This window comes from Macaca mulatta, chromosome 20 (genome assembly GCF_049350105.2).
Source record: "Macaca mulatta isolate MMU2019108-1 chromosome 20, T2T-MMU8v2.0, whole genome shotgun sequence".
Classification (NCBI taxonomy): Eukaryota; Metazoa; Chordata; class Mammalia; order Primates; family Cercopithecidae; genus Macaca; species Macaca mulatta.
Genome location: NC_133425.1, coordinates 63,915,661 through 63,936,709, shown reverse-complemented (window position 1 = coordinate 63,936,709; position 21,049 = coordinate 63,915,661). Strand labels below are relative to the sequence as shown.

Here is a 21,049-nt window from a genome sequence, read left to right as displayed (position 1 = left end):
GCAAACGTTAACAACTGGTCAATTTACATTAATAAAGGGACTATCAGTGTTCATTTTCACTTATTCTGTGGATTGATAATTTTTCAAAATAAAAAGTTGGGAAAATACAAAAAGGTTTTGGCTTATTCTTTGAATTAAATTGCAGTATTTAAATAACCGAAGATTCTAAATTGTGAAACATGGTTGACAATGATCCAGAGTCAATTTTTAATAGGCTGTGCTAGTCCTTACTACAAAGCCCACATACAGGATTTTATCCTTAAAAAACCCAAACAAAAAAAAAAAAAAAACAAAGAAAAGAGTTATATTCCCATAAAAATGCAAACCACAGAATTATTTATACCAGCAAAAACTGGAACCCACCCAAATGGCCAGGGCTCAGAACGGGATATAAGCCCTCGTGCAGAACACGGACAGACATCTTAAACGCTGCTGCTGAAGGCCCGGAACACAGATGAGCACCGACGACACCCACGCATTTGGAGAGGGACCAAAGAAAGGGAGCTATTTTGAGTGAAAGGGAGGACCATGAGTGATATTTTTATTTTATATAATGAGGTTTATTTCTCTCATAATTGTTAAGCTTCTTTTTGAAAAAGGAAGAACTGTCCTAAAAAGTAGATGCCAGCTGGACGCGGTGGCTCATGCCTGTAAATCCAACACTTTGGGAGGCCAAGACTGGCGAATCGCTTGAGGCCAGGCGTATGGGACCAGCCTGGGTAACATACCGGTGACCCCCACTTCTACAAAAAACATGAAATTAGCCAGGCATGGTGGCACATGCCTGTAGTCCCAGTTACTCAGGAGGCTGAGGTGGGAGGATCGCTTGTGCCCAGGAGTTCACAGCTGCAGTGAGCTAAGAGGTGCCACTACAATCCAACCTGAGCAATAGAGCAAGACCCTGTCTCTAACGAACAAAAACAGGAGATGCCTGGCTCAACTCTGATGAGACAACTGCCTGCTCATTCTGTTACCTTCAGGAACTAAGAAAAACTTTGCCCTGTGGGACTCCAAGAGCACAGGTAAGGAACGTACCCACCCGCCTGGTCTTGAATTTAACAAAAAGGCAGAGAATGACATTCCCACACACTTAAGACGCCTACTTGAACATAAAAACTAGAAAATGAAAATCTGACCAGATATGTTCTGGAAAAATAAACAGTAACAGGAATAATACAGGTTCTTTTAAACCTTTTATTCATTCCCACACTATGCAAATGTATGTGAAGAAGACAGGAGAACCCTCTCCCAAGCCCTCCTAGGCTCCCATGGCACTGCCCTGTCATCATGTCCTTCCCATGTTCCCACCACAGGGACCTCCTGGGTCCTAACGCCGAACAGCTGGTGACAGAACCCACTGTGCCAAGGTGGGACAGGCTAAGTATACTTAGGATCAAAGCAGTTTGATGAATTCATGAGGAAGATTCATTAGCAGCTTTCAAATTTCCAATCCAAAAGTCAACGCTGGTAGAGAAACGACACAAGACCCACAGTCAAGAGACCAGGGGCAGGACCCGCTCTACTGCTCCCGGACACAAGGTCCTGCTCTAATCCCTGGAGCCTGCTGAGTCCCGGGCTGGCTACGGTTGTGGTTACCTGGTTTGTCTACTAAGAGGATTCAAGGAGAAAAAATACATAGTAGTGTTCTGAAGATATGCAAACTCAAAGTACTCACTTTTTTTTTTTGAGACGGAGTTTCGCTCTTGTTGCCCAGGCTGGAGTGCAATGGTGCAGTCTCAGCTTACTGCAACCTCCACCTCCCGGGTTCAAGCGATTCTCCTGCCTCAGCCTCCCAAGTAGCTGGGATTATAGGTGCCTGTCACCATGCCCAACAAAGTTTTTTGTATTTTTAGTACAGACGGGGTTTCACCATGTTGGCCAGGCTGGTCTTGAACTCCTGACCTCAGATGATCCACCCACCTTGGCCTCCCAAAGTGCTGGGATTACAGGAGCAAGCCACTGGCCAAAAGTCCTAACATTTTAACACTATTCTCATGCTAATTCTGCAACACAGTCTTAGGAAGAATGTGGTGCAGTGCCAATCTCAACTCTGTGGGTGAATTCAGAGTGACACACACATACAGCCTGCAGAGGGAAGCTGGCACGCCCTGGCTGGACGCACGCCCACCTGAGGCCAGGCACCTGGAAGGTGGAGGGGAGACTAAGAAGCTCACATACTTCTAAAGCTCACATACTTCTTAGTCTCACATGCTGCTGTCGGTACGGGTATGCTGATTGACAGCAATCCCCCAGCAGTCACGACCCTTCGGCCTACACAGTAATTCTGGGAATGGGGTAGGGGAAGCTGCTAAAGCCTTCCAGGAAGTCAATGTTGTGGCCACCTAGAACCAGCAGGTGGGCATTTAAAACAAAGCCAGCGGTTAAGGCCAGGCAGGCTGGACCATGAACAAAGGATGGTGCCTAAGGCGCTCCTGGGTAGAGACAGGTTCTATTTCTTGGCCCTGAAACCAAAACTGCCTTTGCAAAAAACAGTGAGAGAATTATGACAGTGAAAGAGATCTCAACCAACCAACCCCATCTCGCTTTAACGTCCAAACTGCCCTTAATCATTCCTGGGTCTGGGCCAAGCTAACTTTGGGAGACATTTGGTTAATAGTTTATTTTTTATTCGTCTCACTCTGCCACCCAGGTATGAGGGCAGTGGCATGATCTCAGCTCACTTCAACCTCCCATCTCATGGGTTCAAGCAATTCTCCTGCCTCAGCCTCCTGAGTAGCTGGGATTATAGCCACGCACCACCACATCTGGCTAATTTTTGTATTTTTAGTAGAAGTGGGGTTTCTCCATGTTGGTCAGGATGGTCTCGAACTCCTGACATCAAATGATCCACCCACCTGGGCCTCCCAAAGTGTTGGGATTACAGGCGTCAGCCACCAAGCCCAGTCGATTAATACTTTAAATGATAACCGCCCTTCCCCAAAATTAAACTAAAACTTAATGAAAGATCATCAGGTTACGAGGATGAGAGGAGGTTGAATTCTGCTAGGGTGAAGCCATTATTAGGTCACAAGATCTGCAACCTTCCCTGACTCCTCCTGCAGATAACACCACCCTTGTAGAACCTAAGATTGACCCTTTGAAATGTCTTTTTGGGTTTTTACATTTCTGTCTGATGATTCCACCCAGAAGTGGACTCCCTGGCCTTCCAAACTGTCCTTGAAAAACCCTAGCCTGGGCCGGGCGCGGTGGCTTACACCTGTAATCCCAGGACCTTGGGAGGCTGGGTGGGGGCGGATCACCTGAGGTCAGGAGTTTGAGACCAGCCTGGCCAACATGGAGAAACCCCATCTCTACTAAAAATACAAAATTAGGCAGGCGTGGTGGCGCATGCCTGTAATTCCAGCTACTTGGAAGGCTGAGGCAGGAGAATCGCTTGAACCCAGGAGGTGGAGGTTGCAGTGAGCTGAGATCGCACCACTGCACTCCAGCCTGGGCGACAAGAATGAAACTCCGTCTCAAAACAAACAAAAAACTCTAGCCTGTGAATTTTCAGGGAGACTGATTTGAGTAATAACTCTGTCTTCCACGTGGTGTGGCTGGCTTCATGTCAGTTAAACTCTTTATTGCAAAGCCATGGTGTCAGCGAATTGGTTTTGTCTAACGGTGGGTGGGAAGAACCCATCAGGCAATGACGACAAATCTTTCCCACTTTCTTCTCCTTTGAGTGTGAGAGGGAGGGAGGGCGGATAGGGGTGTAAATAACACAAGCACATAACAGAAAATTCAAAAGATATACAAGGACGCATAGTGAAAAATATGTTTCCTTTCTACCCCTAACCTCCAGTCCCCATTCCCGGATGCAGTCAGTTTTACCAATTTCTGGGAATTCTTCCAAAGATATCCTTATATGTACACCAGACAACTAACCACTCATAAACACACATATTCCTAATTTTACCAACACCAGTGCTACCACACGACACACCATTCTGCACCTTTATTTTTGTGCCAGGTAATAATCCACCCTGAAGCTTGTCCCACATCAGTGCACAGAGAGCTACCTCACCCACTGAGAGGATAACAGACTTGATCCCTGCTAGTGGCCTTTAGGTTGGCCTTTTTCTACTAAACCAGGTCTGGACACAACTATTCTGCACAGACGCAAATCCAGCCACAGCCCCACGTTTGGAAGCAGCATTGCTTTCTACCTGAGACATTCTGACGACTGGCTTTCCTGCTTTTTCCCTGAGCTTCACCAACAGTGTGCCTGCAAACTGTTTAAACTTTATTCACTAATAGGTGAAAATGATATATCATTGCAGTTGAAAGTTGCATTTCTCTCTTTTTTTTTTTTTAGAGACAGGGTCTCATCTTATTGCCCAGGCTGGAGTGCAGTAATGCAATCACGACTCACTGCAGCCTCGACTTTCTGGGTTCAAGCAATCCTCCTGTCTCAGTCTCCTGAGAGGCTGGGAGCACAGGTGCTGTGAACAGCTAATACTGCATTTCTCTTATTATGAGGGAGAGTGGGCAACTATCGCCGTCATCTCTATTTCCTTTTCTGTCTTTCATGTCCTCTGCCTACTTTCTATCGGGGTGGAGAAAGTAGATTTCGAGGCCACAGAAGGTGAGGCCGTAGTTCTCTATTCCAAGCTGATGGGAGCCCCCTGGGACTACTCAGGGGCTGAGCGGTGGTATCTAAGGAGAGCTGCATCATGATGAGGGGGAGAGAACAGCCAACTTCTCTGTTGCCCACTGTGTCCATGGGTGCTGACCATGAGCTCACCCTGGAAAGGCTACCTCACTACAGCTAGCCTTTGCTTGCGTTTTAAAAACTTTTGTCTTTGATTCTGACACAGTCCTCCTGTCTCTAAATTCTCATGGGTCTAAGGTCCAACTGCTACTTTCCCATGAACAGCAGTGGACAAGTTTCCTGACAGGGCACATGCTCGGCTGCTCTTACCTGCATCTCCTCTGGGTCTGAGTGTGCCCAGAAGGGGGCCGTAGTGCACCTGATCTTCCCCTCAGGGTCCATTTCAATGTCCCACCACGAGAGAACCACCTGAGCTCGGCCAGATGTCAGAGGTTCAAATTGCCTGCTATGGCAGGCTGCTGAGCTACTGACTTGCTTGCTGAAGTCTATGCTGAGGAATAATATTCAAGAATGTAAGCAGAGTTTAACCTCACACACTCCCATTTTTTAAGCTTTTACAGTGACCTCACTGGCAATGACATTTGGCTGCAAAGACTCTTGCCTTCGAGGCAGGTGACAGCAGCTAGGTTTCCTTCCCACGCAAAAAGAACTTCCTAAGACCCAACTTCCATCAAATGTCTTAAAGTGCCATCACCTATGGTGGCTCCTTGGTACCTGAACATGGGCAGCACATCGCTGAGGACTGTAAAGTCGGCTGGTGACACCTGGTTCAGCTGAATGTCACAGACAGAGGGTGCGCCAGGGCAGTTCTCCAGGTCCACAGGAGGGACGATGACCTGCTCTCCGAGGCTGGTCTGCAGGTGGATGGGAAACAGCTTGTTCCACGACCACATCCTCCTGGACTCCACCAGCTGTGCATAGATGGTGGCTCTGTGGGGCACGGCCTCACAATTTTCCTAAGTTTGTATTAAAAAACAAAACCAAACAAAAATCAGGTGCTCAGACCCACAGTAATTCCCACTGATCAAAAGAGGTTTGTTCCTTAACATGAGGTTGGTTCAGTAATGCCCAACACCTTATACTATTAGAAGAGTGAACTGTTTTCAGCCCTATGCCCTTGGAAAAGGGAAAAAAAAAAGGTACTAGATTTCAAAAAGAATACACACTGTGCCTAAAATGACTTATGTCAGCTAAGTTCCTGGCTACCTGGCATTCTTAAATGCTTTAAGTCCTGCTGCTGGCCAGTGATCCTGGCTCTGGGCTCAGCATCCCTTCAGTGCCACTCTTGCCCAGCACCAAAACAAGAGCCTCCTTGTGGCAAAGCCCTATGGACCATGGTGCCCACTCAGCTGCCCAGCCTTCTGGCGCCGCTGGGCATTGCTGTGCACTCAGCCCCCACGGCTGCGGCTCTCGCTCCTTGTCCAGCTTTCCTCCTAGCTCATGCATCCACTCCACATCCTCCATGCACCAGGCAACAGGGATCCGACAAGAGCACACTCACAGCTGCTACCCACGTGGCTTTCACCGCATGACACCACTAGCCTCTTGGACCAAATGATTCTCTGCTGTGGGGGTTGCTCCGGACATGGTAAAAGGTTAGCAGCACAAATGGCCTCCCCGTGAGGCGTCTCCCAACCTTGGTCTGGTAGAGAAATGCCACTCTAACTGGACTCGCTCCCGCCTCCTTCACCAGGCTGTGCTTCCTTTGCCCCACCTCACAAGGGGACTCCCTGGTCTGGACCTTCTCCCTCCACACTCTCCAGTGACCTCAACCACGCCCTCTTCACTGACTAAATCCATGCATCTCTGGGCTTCTTGGGCTTCTCTACTTGGCTGACCTTTAGAGAGCTCAAACTGTCTAAACCATTTAAGAATCGCCCTCACCACTTTCCAACCTTCCCAAGGCTACCCCTCTTCCTGTGCTCTGAGGTGCCCAAACCCTGGCATCAATACCTCTACATCTAAGGGACCACCAACTCCTGGGACCACCCATCAGGCCCTTGGCTGAGGCCCACTGCACCACAGTGTCTGGATGACTCCACAGCCTTTTAACCCACCCGCAACCTCCAGCCCTATACCCCAACTGCCCTGCACATGTCTGCCTGCATAAATCTGCTATCAATCCTCTGCTTCAAATCCTCCTACGACGCCACCTCACCTTCTAGATGACAGCTACCCTCTGGGCATGGCCCCCAAGCCCCGCTCCATCTAGCCCCTGCCCAGCTCTCTAACCTCAGTTGCTAAGCCCATCTCTCCTGCCTCCCACACAGCACAAAATCCAAAGCAGGCTCCGGAGCCACCGCACCGATTCAGCCTCACGTCTAGCGCATGCTGCTCTCCTCTACCAGAAATATTCCATCTGCCAGGCCAACACCTGATCACTTCTCAGGATTGACAGCTCAAGCATCGCCTTCCTGAGAATATTTGCTGAACTGAACCGAATTTGAAAATAGTTTCTGGCTTTTCAACTCTAACCTATTAAGATTTGGCATTCAAGGGACATGAAAGTCACAAGTGAGGAGAACCACAGCTCCCCAGGAATAGAGGGGTGTCCCAGGTGCATGAGAGGTGCTGAGAGCTTGGACTGTGTGGAGCACGGTGCATGAGTGAGTGCTGTGTGAGCTGGCTGAGACCAGACACGTCTGAGGGAGCCCTCTGTCCACTACCTCCACGAGATGCCTGTGTGCGTGCTCATAGGAGGGCAGCGCCCCCTCCCCTATCAGCTCTGTGTCAAACAACTCTGTGACCAGGATGTTGGCACGGCACGGCATGTCACCCTCTGAAAAACATAAGAAAACAGAGTCGGACGTAAGCAACAGACTAGGAAAAATATTTACAGCAAATATGGGAAAAATAAGTGGTTAAGGGGTCATCACACTAAAAGCACATACACATGCTGAGGTATTCAGAAGCGTCAGGATGTCTGCGACTGATCTGCCAATGGTTCAGCAAAGAAAAAAAAAAATCCGTATGTAAAATGTATGACAAAATGCTAACTGCTAAATCTAGGGTAAAGGATCATGGGTGTTTACTGTACCGCTCTTTCAACTATTCTGTATGTTTAATATTGGGAGGGAGACCTGGAAAAAATGATAAGAAAACTATAAATACCCAATGGATTGCTTGAGCTCAGGAGTTTGCAATCAGCCTGGGCAACATGACGAAACCCCATTTCCACAAAAGATACAAAAATTGGCCAGGCGCAGTGGCTCACACCTGTAATCCTAGCACTTTGGGAGGCCAAGGCACGAGGATCACTTGAGGCCAGGAGTTCAAGACCAGCTTGGCCATCATGGCGAAACTCCATCTCTACCAAAAATACAAAAATTAGCCAGGTGTGGTGGCACACGCCACCCCAGTTACCCAGGAGGCTAAGGCATAAGAATCACTTGAACCTGGGAGGCAGAGGTTGCAGTGAGCCAAGATCGTGCCACTGTACTTCAGCCTGGGCGACAGAGTGAGACTCTGTCTCAAAGAAAAAAAGAAAAAAATACACACGCAAAAAGAAACCAGGTAAAAATATAAACATACAATTCAAAACAGAAATCAAACATATGGAAATTTTTTCATCCCTATTAGCAATTAGAGAGATATAAATTAACAAACTATTAACCACTAAATTAGAAAAATTATTTGAAAAGCAAAAACCAAATGCTGGTACTTCAAATACTTTTAGGTTGCAGGGAGACGGAGGGAAAGCCAAAGCAAGACAGCAAGTTTCTTTGATGATCTTCCAGCTACTGTGAGTACAGCTCTGGCAGCCAAAATTGAGATCCATGACTTAGAATCCCCAGATCACTATGGTAAATCCCCTTAATGAACTTAGCGCCTTGTCACCAAACAATCTCTTAAATAACAGTTGTTTTAGGACAGTAGGATTTTAGAGGAGGGTAGGATTTGGGAGGGTTCTTCTGTTAACTGTTTTCTAAATCTCAGTAACGTACTGCTACTTCTACAATTATAATTTTTAATGAGCCAAGAGCCAAAACAGACTTTGGAAGGGGCTATTCATCAGGAAGAATTAACTGTAAACACTTTTAATGCCTCGTGAATTATAATCTGACAAAGCCCACTCATCTCCCCTGAACAGAGCACAAGTCTCACAGATGACACAAGAAAAAGAGAAACATGAAAGCAGCTGACGGGGGCCAGGCACGGTGGCTCCCGCCTGTAATCCCAGCACTTTGGGAGGTCGAGATGGGCAGATCACCTGAGGTCAGAAGTTTGAAACCAGCCTGGCCAACATGGTGAAATGCTGTCTCTACTAAAAATACAAAAATTAACCAGGCGTGGTGATGGGTGCCTATAATCCTAGCTACTTGAGAGGCTGAGGCAGGAGAATCACTTCAACCCGGGAGGCAGAGGTTGCGGTAAGCTGAGATCGCGCCATTGCACTCTAATCTGGGCCAAAGTGAGACTCCATTTCAAAAAAAAAAAAAAGAAATGAGCTGATAGAAGAGCACAACAGAGACAGTGTGAACCTTGAGCTCGAGGCTGGAGCCTGGCCTGGATCTCACTTCCTATCCCTGAGCCCTTAGTTCTGACCATCAGTTGCCTCACCAGTCAAGTGGGTGAATGGGCTGTCTCATATGGTGGTGGTTGGGATGATGAAGATTAAAAAAAACACGCACACTTCCTATGAAGCTCACCTGTGCTCCATGACAGTATCAGTGGAGGAGCTTAAGAAAAAACTTCTGTCTTCTGCCACAGAGACCACCCTCCCGAGTAGCCCTGCCCATCCTCTCTGATGTCATGCCAAACTCCAACTGGAATACACTGTCCAAAACTCATCCAACCCACCCCACCTAACACACCTGCTCCTCCCTCCAGGGTTTCTGCCTCAATGAGTCACACAGTCCAGGAACCTAGGCATCATTTACTAGCTCCAGGACAGCAGGACAGCTGACTGCCTGTCCACTACTGTACCCCAGTGCCCACAACAAGGTCTAGTGCCCCGTAAGTGAACACACACTAGATAAATTCTTGATTTCTGTCACCCTACAACCCACTGATCACCTACTGTGCCAATTTTATCTCCTAAATGTTTAAACCAATTATATAACTTAAAATGCTTTACAGTCCAAATTGCTTCATTAAAATAAAAATCAAGAGCCAGGCACAGTGACTCACACCCATAATTCCAGCAGTTTGAGAGGCCAAGGTGGGCAGATCACTTGAGGCCAGGAGTTCGATACCAGCCTGGCCAATGTGGTGAAACCTTGTCTCTACTAAAAATACAAAAATTAGCCAGGTGTGGCAGCACATGCCTGTAGTCCCAGCTACTCAGGAGGCTGAGGCATGAGAATTGCCTGAACCCAGGAGGCAGAAGCTGTACTGAGCTGAGACTGCCCCACCACACTCCATCTTGGGCAATACAGTGAGACTGTCTCAAGAAGCGGGTAGCCACCGCAGGAGCTTCCTAAGCCCTTACCAAATGAATGAAACAGACGGATGAACACACGCTGCTCCCTGGGTTGGCTCTCCGCAAGCCTCAGCACGTAATCCAGCTCTAGGGAACAGGACACTTCAGATGCCACTTTTAAAAAGGGCTGAGAGCAGAACCTTGGAAAGCACACATTTGGAGCAGAAAGAAAGCAACACAGGAGAACCAAGATGAAGAGATGTCACTAAGGTCCAGGGAGAGTTTCAAGAAGGAAAGAATGGCAGAAGTACCAAAGCCACAGTGATTAGAGAGGAAAAGCAGAGGAAAGGCCACCCAACCTGGCAATGAGGAAGTCACTTATCACGCTACAGGATCGGAAACAAAGTCGCATTTACAAGGGATTATGGATGAAGCACGACTGACGATCTACTCACTTAACAAAAATAACTGAACTCCTTGACAGGCCCTGAGCAAATAACAGAATGGAATAGTTAATACAACCCACGCAGTGCATGACCTCAGGATGCCTCAGCTGGGTGGGGGACAGACATTAAATACATAACTACATAATGATTTAATGATTGCAGTGGTAAGTGTTATGAAGAAAAAGTATTAAGAAATTGGCCAGGCGTGGTGGTCCACGCCTGTAATCCCAGCATTTTGGGAGGCTGAAGCAGGCGGATTGCTTGAGGTCAGGAGTTCAAGACCAGCCTGGCCAACACAGTGAAACCCCATCTCTACTAAAAATACAAAAATTAGCCGGGTGGTGGTGCATGCCTGTAATATCAGCTACCTAGGAGGCTGAGGTGGAAGGATCACTTGAATCCAGGAGGTGGAGGTTGCAGTGAGCCAAGGTCATGCCACTGTACTCCAGCCTGGGCAACAGAGCCACTCCGTCTAAAAAAAATTTTTTTTTTTAAAAATAAGAAATCATATGTGAGGTCTGGCCTAAGCTGAGGTGCGTGTGAACAATGCTGCCTGGAGGCAGAGTCAGCACACTGCACGGCCAACCTTGCCGTCAAAATGGATGGATTTTCAAGAATAAATGATCTCGGCAGATGCAGTGGCTTCCATCTGTAATCCCAGCACTTTGGGAGGCTGAGGCAGGAGGACTGCTCGAAGCCTGGCACTCAAGACCAGCCTGGGCAACAAAGCGAGACCTAGTTTTTCTTTTCTTTTCTTTTTTTTTTTTTTTTTGAGACAGAGTTTCGCTTGTTGCCCAGGCTGGAGTGCCATAGCGCAATCTCGGCTTACCGCAACCTTTGCCTCCCAGATTCAAGCAATTCTGCTGCCTCAGCCTCCCGAGTAGCTGGGATTACAGGCATGCGCCACCACGCCTGGCTAATTTTGTATTTTTAGTAGAGACAGGGTTTCTCCGTGTTGGTCAGGCTGGTTGCGAACTCCCAACCTCAGGTGATCTGCCTGCCTTGGCCTCCCAAAGTGCTGGGATTACAGGCATGAGCCACCACACCCAGCTACAAGACTTAGTTTCTAATAAAAATTTTAAAAAAACAAAAAAAACTAGTTGGGTGTAGTGGCGCCTGCCTGTGGGAAACAAACCAAGTAACCCTTACCCTGCTCTGGCTATCAGCCAGGAGACCCTTTCCAGACCACAGTACAGGGTAAGAGGTCACGCAGAGCACGGCAGTCTTGCTGAGTTAGACAGGAAATAAGTTCAGGGAATGGAAGCAGCTGGAACTTGCCAGGCAGGGAATCAGAGAGGAAGTTACACAGAAAAAAAGCCTTCAGAATGCTGCACAGGGGTCCTCTAGGGTCTGTGTTAATACATTCACACACACAGAGGGTAACACTCTGTAAAGCCGAGCAAAGGGTGCATGAGTGATAACAATCTCCAGAACTCTCAGAGGCCTGGGAAACATTCAAGTTCTGATCAGTCAGACAATGGAATCCCTGCTGAACACCTAGGAGCTCTCAGGAGACACCCCAGAAAGGTTGCAGTAACTGTCTGGCTAAATAGCCTTAGAGCAGTGGTTCTCAACAGGTGATAATTTTACACACTCGAGACCAAGGAAGACATGTGGCAATCTGGAGACATCTTTAGTTGGCAAGAATGGTGGGAGGAGGGAGTGCTACTGACATCCACTGGAAAGAGGCCAGGGATGCCGCAAACCACCTACAATGCAAAGGACAGGGTCCACAACAAAGAATTATCAAAATGGCACTTAGTTGGAGAATGCCAAAATGTCACAACGCTATTGTTGAAAAGGCCTAACTTAAAGCTACTCTAACCCTGCCCCAAAGAAAGCTTAAACAAGCCCTGAAAGGATCAATCTGAACTGCAAGTAACCCAACTGCATGCCAAAGCTTAAAAAGCAAAAACAAAGTCTAGCACTCAACAATGGTGAAATCCCAATAGCCACAGCATCCAAACAAAAATGATTAGACATGTGAAGAAGGAAAATGTGACCCAGAACAGGGATAAAAATGAGTCAAGAGAACAAACCCAGAAAAAATAAAGATGGTGGGAACAGAAGATAAGGATGTTCGAAAAGCTAAAATAAATGTGCTTACAGGAAACTATGAACATGAGAAAAAATGGAAGTTATGAAAAATAATCAAGTGGAACTTTCAGAGATAAAAAATACAGTATCAAAAATGAGACCAGGCACAGCAGCTCACACCTATAATTCTAGGACTTCGGAAGGTGGGAGAATTGCTTGAGCCCAGGAGTTTGAGACCAGCTTAGACAACAAACTGAGACCCCATCTCTACCAAAAAAAATTTTTTTAGGCTAGCCAGGCATGGTGGCATGAGCCTGTGGTCCCAGCTACACAGGAGGCTGAAGCAGGAGGACTGCTTGAGCCCAGGAGGTCAAGGCTGCAATGAGCTGTGCTCACACCTCTGCACTCCAGCCTGGGGGACAGGTCAAGACCCTGTCTCCAAAAAAAAAAAAAAGAAAGAAAGAAAGAGAAATGAAGAGCTTACTAGATATACTTAACATTAACAGCATATTAGACACTGCAAAAAAAAGATCAGTGAATCTAAAGTCCTATCCAAGAAATCCCTGTCCATCAACAGGTGGAGGGATAAACAAGCTATGGTTCATCTATCTAATAGAGTGCTGCTCGGTAATACAAAAGAACGAAACCCCAAGACACGAACGGTGTGGAAGAGCCTTATCAGCATCACGCTATATAAAAGAGAACACACACAAGAGTCCACACTTCTATGATTCCACTTCCTTGAAATCCTAGAGAAGCAAATCTAATCTACAATGAAGAAGTCTATGAGTGGATGCCTAGGACCAGGATATGGGGGGACTGACTAGAAAGGGTCATGAAGAATCTCTTTGAGCACGATGGAGATATTCTATTACCTTAATCATGGTGGTTACAAGTGTGTTTATATTTGTCGAAACTCATCAAACTAATGAAAATGGATATTCATTTAATGTAAATCATACTTCAATAATGTTGATTGTAAATGGAATGACTTGTAAACTTGTTTGTATGTTTTAAAGATAAAAAAGGCCGGGCGCGGTGGTTCACATCTGTAATCCCAGCACTTTCAGAGGCCAAGGCAGGCGGGTCACCTGAGGTCGGGAGTTTGAGACTAGCCTGGCCAACATGGTGAAACCTCGTCTCCACTAAAAATACAAAAATTAGCTGGGCATGGTGGTATATCCCAGCTACTCGGGAGGCTGAGGCAGGAGAATCGCCTGAACATGGGAGACAGAGGTTGCAGTGAGCTGAGATCCTGCCATTGTACTCCAGCCTGGACAACAAGAGTGAGACTCTGTCTCAAATAAACACATAAGATAGTATCTACTTCTTTTGTACGTTTCAGATTCTCCATTTAAAAAAAAAAATTGTTAAATGGGAGAATAATGTTGACCTTAGGTAGAAGCTTTAATTCAGAATGATACTGCATTCTTCAAAACCGTGGTGAAAAAGTCAGGTGCAGTGGTGCACACCCGTAGTCCCAGGTACTTGCGTGGCTGAGATGGGAGGATCACTTTAGCATAAGAGTTAGAGTTCAGCCTGAGCAACATAGTAAGACCCTATCGCCACAAAAAATTAGAAAAAACCCATGGTGTTATCTATAACTTCACCACGGAAGTTTTTCCTTTGCAAATCTTTCAACTATGTTTTCTAAGTGTCAGTGGCATGTGAAATTTTCAATGACTGAAACAAAGTTCTAGACTATAAAAAATATTCTGGGCTGGGTGCGGTGGCTCAAGCCTGTAATCCCAGCACTTTGGGAGGCCGAGGCAGATGGATAACTTAAGGTCAGTAGTTAAAGACCAGCCTGGCCAACATGGTGAAACCCTGTCTCTACTAAAAATACAAAAATTAGCCAGGCATGGTGGCAGGCACCTGTAATCCCAGCTACCTGGGAGGCTGAGGCAGGAGAATCACTTGAACCTGGGAGGTGGAGGATGCAGTGAGCCAAGACTGCACCATTGCAACGCAGCCTGGGTGACACAGTGAGATTCCGTCTCAAAAAAAAAATATATATATATATAAAATATATATATATATAAAATATATATATGTGTGTGTGTGTATGTGTACATACACACATTCTGGAAACCTTAAGAGACAATGTAATACAGGAAAATCGTTCATGTTGTATGCAGAGGCAGGATGTCAGAACTAAGTACTCTCTACCTGATGAAACTTAGAGTTGAGCTTTGCACAGTGGCAGTATCATAGCCAATGAGGTTTATCGAAGGCATGATTATTGGTAGTTGAAACTCTAGAGTTGAGCCCCATAAGAATTCCAACTTGCTTAAAGCAAATGCAGGCTTTGTTTGCGTCTCCACTGCTGGACCTGACTAGCTCTAGTCTACTCCTTGCTGGCTAGTTTTAACTAGCAGGAAAATAAACATCAAGAGAAACCAAGTCCTTATTGAAGGGAGCTCCACACAGAGAGGCCCCATTTCTATGCTCTGACCTGGATTTGTTCCAGGTAACTGGAATAACCTTTTCCTCTCTCACACAAGGGCAAGCAAAGCTTTCAACACAGGATGTGTAGATCTCACCTGGACCTACAGTCACCTCAGTGGAATGCTTGTTGATAACCAAAATCTTATCACTAAAGCCATTTTTCTCCACAATCTTCACAGCAGCATCAGCCATAGGCTTGAAAACCTAGAAAACAGAGCCAAAACCCAAGGAAAAGTGAGCAATAAATTAAACAGTAGTCTGACCTTTAAGGTGAGCAAGCTATTGCTTGATTCTGGTCCTAAGATACGTAACTCAAATACTTTACTCTCCAAATATGCATCATGAAAAAGGGCTGAGAGTCAGCTGGCTTTAACTTGTGGTTAGGGCCTCCCATTCTGCGCCAGGCACAGCGGGGTTGCCGGGGATCCCGAGGAGGCTGCACTACTTAGCAAGAGCAGTAGGTGTCAGTGCCACACCAAGGGGACGCCAAAAAGTCAGGAAAGGGACTTGCCTTGTAAACCTGGGAGACGTGCTGTGCCCTCCAGAGGAGAGCAAGACTGCAGGTGTGAGTAAGCAGGTCATCCTCTAGGCTCAAAATTGTCCCAAATCCCCAATGTTGGCAGAACACAGCCTACATTTTCTTACAGTGCAGCAGTGCCTCTTGTCCATGGGGGATATATTTTGAGACCCTTGGTGGATGCTTGAAACCTCAGATAGTACTGACCCCTATATATACCTTAATTTTTTTTTTTCTTTTTGCTATGCATACACACATACTGTTCCGTGGTGGGCAGCTCTATGTAAACCTACCCCAAGAGGTCATGGGAGCCGAGAGGTTGAGGAAAGAGACTGGCAAACCCAGCTTCTCAGAAAGACACATTTTATAGGAATGTACAAACATAAGCCTTGTCTCGGGCAGTGAGACACTGGGCCCCCACACTGTTATGGCTCAGATGCAGGACTTACATACCACAGCAAATTTGACTAAGGGCAGGATTTATGGCAAGTATGTATTTATGATAACATCAAAGTTGTTCTGACCTGAGGGCAGGATTTACATCAAAGTGCATGAGAGTGGAAATTTTAGAGGCATTCCTGAAGCCGGGGTTGGTCAGAAGTCAGCGTGGAGGATTAGCATTCATGGTGGAACTGCTCCAGCCTCCAAGCTTACCTATGACCAGGTTTAATTTAAAAATTAGGCACAATAAAAGATTAATAACTAAAAATAGAACAATTACGTAATAATACTCAGAATGGCACACAATTTACAACTTACAAATAATTTCTGGAATTTTCCATTTAATTTTCTTTTTTTGAGAAGGGTCTCGCTCTGTTGTCCAGGCTGGAGTGCAGTGGCATGATCACAGTTCACCGCAGCTTCCACCTCCCAGGCTCAGGCAATTTCCCGCCTCAACGTCCCGAGTAGCTGGGATTACAGGCATAGACCACCATGCCCAGCAACTTTTTGTAGAGGCGGGGTTTCACCATGTTGCCCAGGCTGGTCTCCAACTCTGGGACTCAAGGGTTCCACCTGTTTCAGCCACCCAAAGTACTGGGATTGCAGGCTGAGCCACCGCATCTGGCTCCATTTAATATTTTTGGACCTCAGTTGACCACAGATAACTGAAATCACGAAAAGTGAAACCATAGATAAGGAGGAACTACTGCTTTGGAGGCCCTCCCTTACCTTCCCAGCCTTCCTTCCCCTTTCCCCCAACAACCAACGCTCCAGCCACACTGATCTCATGATCACTAGGCAAGCCTGAGCCTTCCCTGTCCCAGCCCCACCTGTCAAATCAAACCCCACTTCCCAGGGCAGCATGAATCCCCAGTACAGAAATCCTTCCTGAACTCTTCGTCTCCCTGAACATAAATAAGCACCTCCAACTCTTTGTTTTCAATTTATCCAGTTTAGATTCCACAGCCCCAAGAGCTCTAGCACGTAAAACACACAGACTCACATGTGGCCCCTCACACGGAGTGGAAACAACAAAATGATAACGAGACTGATCCTGGTAAGATTTTCATGTTTTCAAAATCCTTTTCTGTATTTCCCACATTTTCTACCATGAATACCTATGTTTTTGACTACAATCGAGGGACAGATGCTGTATCCTTTCGTAAAGAGTACAAGTACATACGTGAGCAGCTCCAGTTTCACAATTGATTAGCGTGCAGTACTTACATGGAATACACACATACGTTCTGCTAGAAAAATCATCATCATCTAGTTCAAATCATTTCTAGGATTTGCCTTGATGTTTTTAGATGTGGTTTGAGGGCCTTAAACCCTGGTTCTCACCAATCACTTTGCCTCCACCCTGACAATATCCAAAGCCAGTGTCGTCCCTCATCCCTGCTGCCTTCTGACTCATCAGTCACCTCTCCCTGAACCTGCAGGCTGGTACCTTCACACCTCCTCCTCAGCCGCTCAGGATCTCACCCAAAACACTACCAGGAGTGGACACTGAAGATGACTTCCCGACATCCACTCTGTCCTCCCTCTCCCCTGAAATCAGGTGAGAGTACAGTGTGGAGAACTGACCTTTGCAGTGGTGCACTTGTCTGAGCTAAGAGTAACTGAATCCCTGAATAAGATTTAACCTCATTCTAGCCGATGGTACCCCAGCAGAGGTTTGCTATAATAGAAATTCCTGGGAAAGTTAGTCTTCCTTTTAAAAAAGAAACAAGGCAGGGCGCAGTAGTTCACACCTGTAATCCCAGCACTTTGGGAGGCCAAGGTGGGAGGATCACCTGAGGTCAGGGGTTCAAGATCAGCCTGGCCAACACGGTGAAACCCTATCTCTACTAAAAATACAAAAATTAGCCAGGTGCAGTGGTACACACCTGTAATCCCAGCTATTTGGGAGGCTGAGACAAAAGAACTGCTTGAACCCAGGAGGCGGAGGTTGCAGTGAGTAGAGATCACGCCACTAAAAAGCAAAAAACTACCTTGTTTAAGTCACTGTAATTTTGAGGCTTTATTTCCAACTCAATCACTACAGGAACCCAGTTTTGTAGGGAAAGTATTTATATCATGCTCCCTGCCTGCCCCCAAAACTCAGAAGAATATACATAAAAATGTTAACGGTACTTAACTTTGAGTCAACATACTATTTTTATTTGGTATTTGCCAACTTTCCTACAATAATATGCATTATTTGTTTGAGAAAAATAACATGTTTAATTTTTAATTTTGGTTTTTAATTTTTCTCGCTCTGTGGGCTCAAACTGCTTCATGTTTTATTAAAGAGATGACAAATTGGTAAACATAAGAGAGCTGGCTCTGCAGGGACATTGAAGGTAGTGGTCCTCAACCTTGCCGCACATTCCAAAGTCCCAAGGCTCAGGCCTCGCCCCAGAAAAGTTAAATCAAAATCTGTTAGGGGTGGGGACTAGGCATAAGATTGCTTTGTTTTGTTTTGAGATGGAGTCTCACTGTGTCACCCAGGCTGGAGTGCAGTGGCACGATCTTGGCTCATTGTAACCTCTGCCTCCTGGGTTCAAGCGATTCTCCTGCCTCAGCCTCTTAAGTAGCTAGGATTACAGGTGTGCACCACCACGCCCGGATAATTTTTATATTTTTAGTAGAGATGGGGTTTCACCATGTTAGTCAGGCTGGTCTTGAACTCCTGACCTCATGATCCACTCGCCTCAGCCTCCCAAAGTGCTGGGATTACAGGGGTGAGACACTGTGCCTAGACTTTGTTTTGTTTTGATTTTTTTTGAGATAAAGTCTCACTCTGTCACCCAGGCTGGAGTGTGGTGGTGTGGGGGCATGTATTTAAATACTTTCCCCTACAAAACTGAGTTCATATACTGATTCGTTGGAATCAACAAAGTCCCACAATAACTGGCTTAAACACGGTAGAAGTAATTTTTTGCTTTCTCACATAAAGTCCAAATTGTGGCTCACTGCAGCCTTGCCTTTCTGGGCTCAGCCTCAAGAATAGCTGGAACACAGGCACGTGCCACCATGCCCAGCTAATATTTAAAAGTTTTTCTGTGGAGATGGGATCTCACATGTTGCCCAGGCTGGTCTCAAACTCCTGGGGTCAAGGAATTCTCTTGCCTCAGCCATCCAAAGTGCTAGGATTACAGATGTGAGCCACTGTGCCCAGCCTGTAAGTATTTTCCAAGGCTCCTAGTGATTCTGATGTGCAGCCTAGGCTGACAGAGGAGAAAACTAGCCACTGGAGGAAGGAACTGTGTCTAACTCATCTCTATACACTCTGTGCTTGGCACAAAGAGAGCACTCCACGAATGTCTGTGAAGGAACAGATAGGTAAAGTCCAAGAGCATAGGAGATTTCCCATGCAAGATGCAGGACACACATCTGAAGGGGGTGACTTACCTCGATGGCATAGCAGAAGTCGGCGCCTGCTGTGACCGCCATCATTGACAAGAGTCCCGTGCCAGTGCCAATGTCGAGAACCAAGGCCTTCTGTCCTCTGTCCTTCACCCTGCTCACGGCAGCCCGGATACCTTGGTAGTATTTTATATTCTAAGGAAGACATGGCCGTCACTTACTGCCAGTTATTGTAAGTGGAAAGGTGCTTTGCAAAGTTCTAGAGTCACAGCTGGCAGCAGCCGTGCAAGTCAGGGCCCTGTGGCCTTTCTGGCCCCTGGCAGAACAGCACTGGCTGAGTTGGGCAGGCCTTGTGAGTCAGCCCCTTGCCCTTTATTAAGCGACTGTCCCTGCTCCTCACTCACTCTTCTATCCTCTACTAAGTGATGCCAGAGCCCTGTAAACCATGTTCTCCTTTTTCCAACTGTTAGGTTCAGCCAAGAGGAGGACCAAGAGGGCGACTGGAAGGCAGGAGGACAGAGTAGGCTTGCTCCTTTCTGCATGCTGCTGCTCTCATCAGGGTCCTCTCGGTAGGGGCAGTTAATTGCAGACTCCAGCTTCTCCCAGTGATCCCATAACCAGCTCCTTGGGTCCCTCAGAGCTGCAGCCATACTTGGACAGTGGTCCACAGGATCTCTCCTCAATGCTTGTGGCTTCTGGAAACCCTAATCTTCTCATTTAGTTTCTCAGTCCTAGGCAAGGTAACTGTTCCCTACAGTCTCTACTGCTAGGTTACTCAGCGTTCCCATTTGCTTTCTAGCCCTCCGACAGCTGGGTAACCAGCTCCTTGCATTAAAGTCCCTCTGTTGCATATGTAATGTGGCTTCTATTTTCCTTTACCGACTCTTTTTTTTTTTTTTTTTGAGACGGAGTCTTGCTCTGTCACCCAGGCTGGAGTGCAGTGGCGTGATCTCGGCTCACTGTAACCTCCACCTCCCAGGTTCATGTCATTCTCCTGCCTCAGCCTCCTGAGTAGCTGGGACTACAGGCGTCCGCCACCACGCCCGGCTAATTTTGTATTTTTTTTTATTAGAGACTGGGTTTCACTGTGTTAGCCAGGATGGTCTCGATCTCCTGACCTCATGATCCGCCTGCCTTGGCCTCCCAAAGTGCTGGGATTACAGGCGTGAGCCACCGCGCCCGGCCCCTTTACCGACTCTTAACTCAGAGAGCTTGACTAAAAAGTATTTTCCCCATCAGAAAATAACTTCTTTGCATCTTGAAGATTTTTAGTTCTTCTTTAGTAACGTAAACAGATACATCTTTCATCTATAACAGTCTGACTCAATAGGCACAGTGACCCTTCTGTTGAAAATAGCTAAAGATGATGGAAAAAATATGTGCAAATCTTTTAAATAGACTGATGACCTGCCAAATTAGTAAGAAATATTAAGAGGCTATTAAAATTTAAGGTAATTTGTTAAATAACAGTAGACAGCTAATACAGAACTGGCATCAAAAGGGCGATATTCTCTGACCACAATGCAAAACAAATTAGAAATCTTAGTATCAGAAACACAACTAAAGAAAAAAAAATTTTCGAACATTAAGAAACACACTTCTAAGATAGGCAAAAGACTAAATCAGAGAGGAATTAGAAAATATCTAGAACTGAATATTCTTTAGAATTACCAGGCATGGTGCGGTGACTCACAACTGTAATCCCAGCACTTTGGGAGGCTGAGGCAGGTGGATCACCTGAGGTCAGGAGTTGGAGACCAGCCTGGCCAACATGGTGAAACCCCGTCTCTACTAAAGATACAAAAAATTAGCCAGGTGTGGTGCCACACGCC

The 21,049-nt window shown here is 46.4% G+C and overlaps 1 protein-coding gene and 1 non-coding gene across 22 annotated transcripts in view; one reads left to right on the top strand and one right to left on the bottom strand.

The window, feature by feature from the left end:
* Positions 1 to 21,049, bottom strand: part of PRMT7 (protein arginine methyltransferase 7) — a 47,520-nt gene that overhangs the window by 13,794 nt on the left and 12,677 nt on the right. For 17 of the 21 annotated variants that reach the window (XR_013411026.1, XR_013411027.1, XR_013411029.1 and 14 more), the window contains 5 exons: positions 19,263 to 19,412; positions 15,004 to 15,112; positions 7,282 to 7,394; positions 5,330 to 5,571; positions 4,925 to 5,105 (listed from right to left, as the gene is read on the bottom strand). Coding sequence is in view for 18 of the 21 variants with exons in the window: in XM_077984332.1 (XP_077840458.1) it covers positions 4,925 to 5,105; positions 5,330 to 5,571; positions 7,282 to 7,394; positions 15,004 to 15,112; positions 19,263 to 19,412 (795 nt within the window). In the remaining 3 variants the exon portion in view is untranslated. Of the gene's footprint in view, positions 1 to 4,924; positions 5,106 to 5,329; positions 5,572 to 7,281; positions 7,395 to 15,003; positions 15,113 to 15,949; positions 16,080 to 16,184; positions 16,532 to 19,262; positions 19,413 to 21,049 lie in introns of those variants that run through there. The other 4 variants (XM_077984334.1, XM_077984333.1, XM_077984338.1 and 1 more) reach the window with 3 other exon arrangements.
* On the top strand, positions 14,649 to 14,791 carry LOC114674542 (U4 spliceosomal RNA). Its single transcript, XR_003725688.1, has one exon. It is a non-coding gene; the product is annotated as a U4 spliceosomal RNA (small nuclear RNA).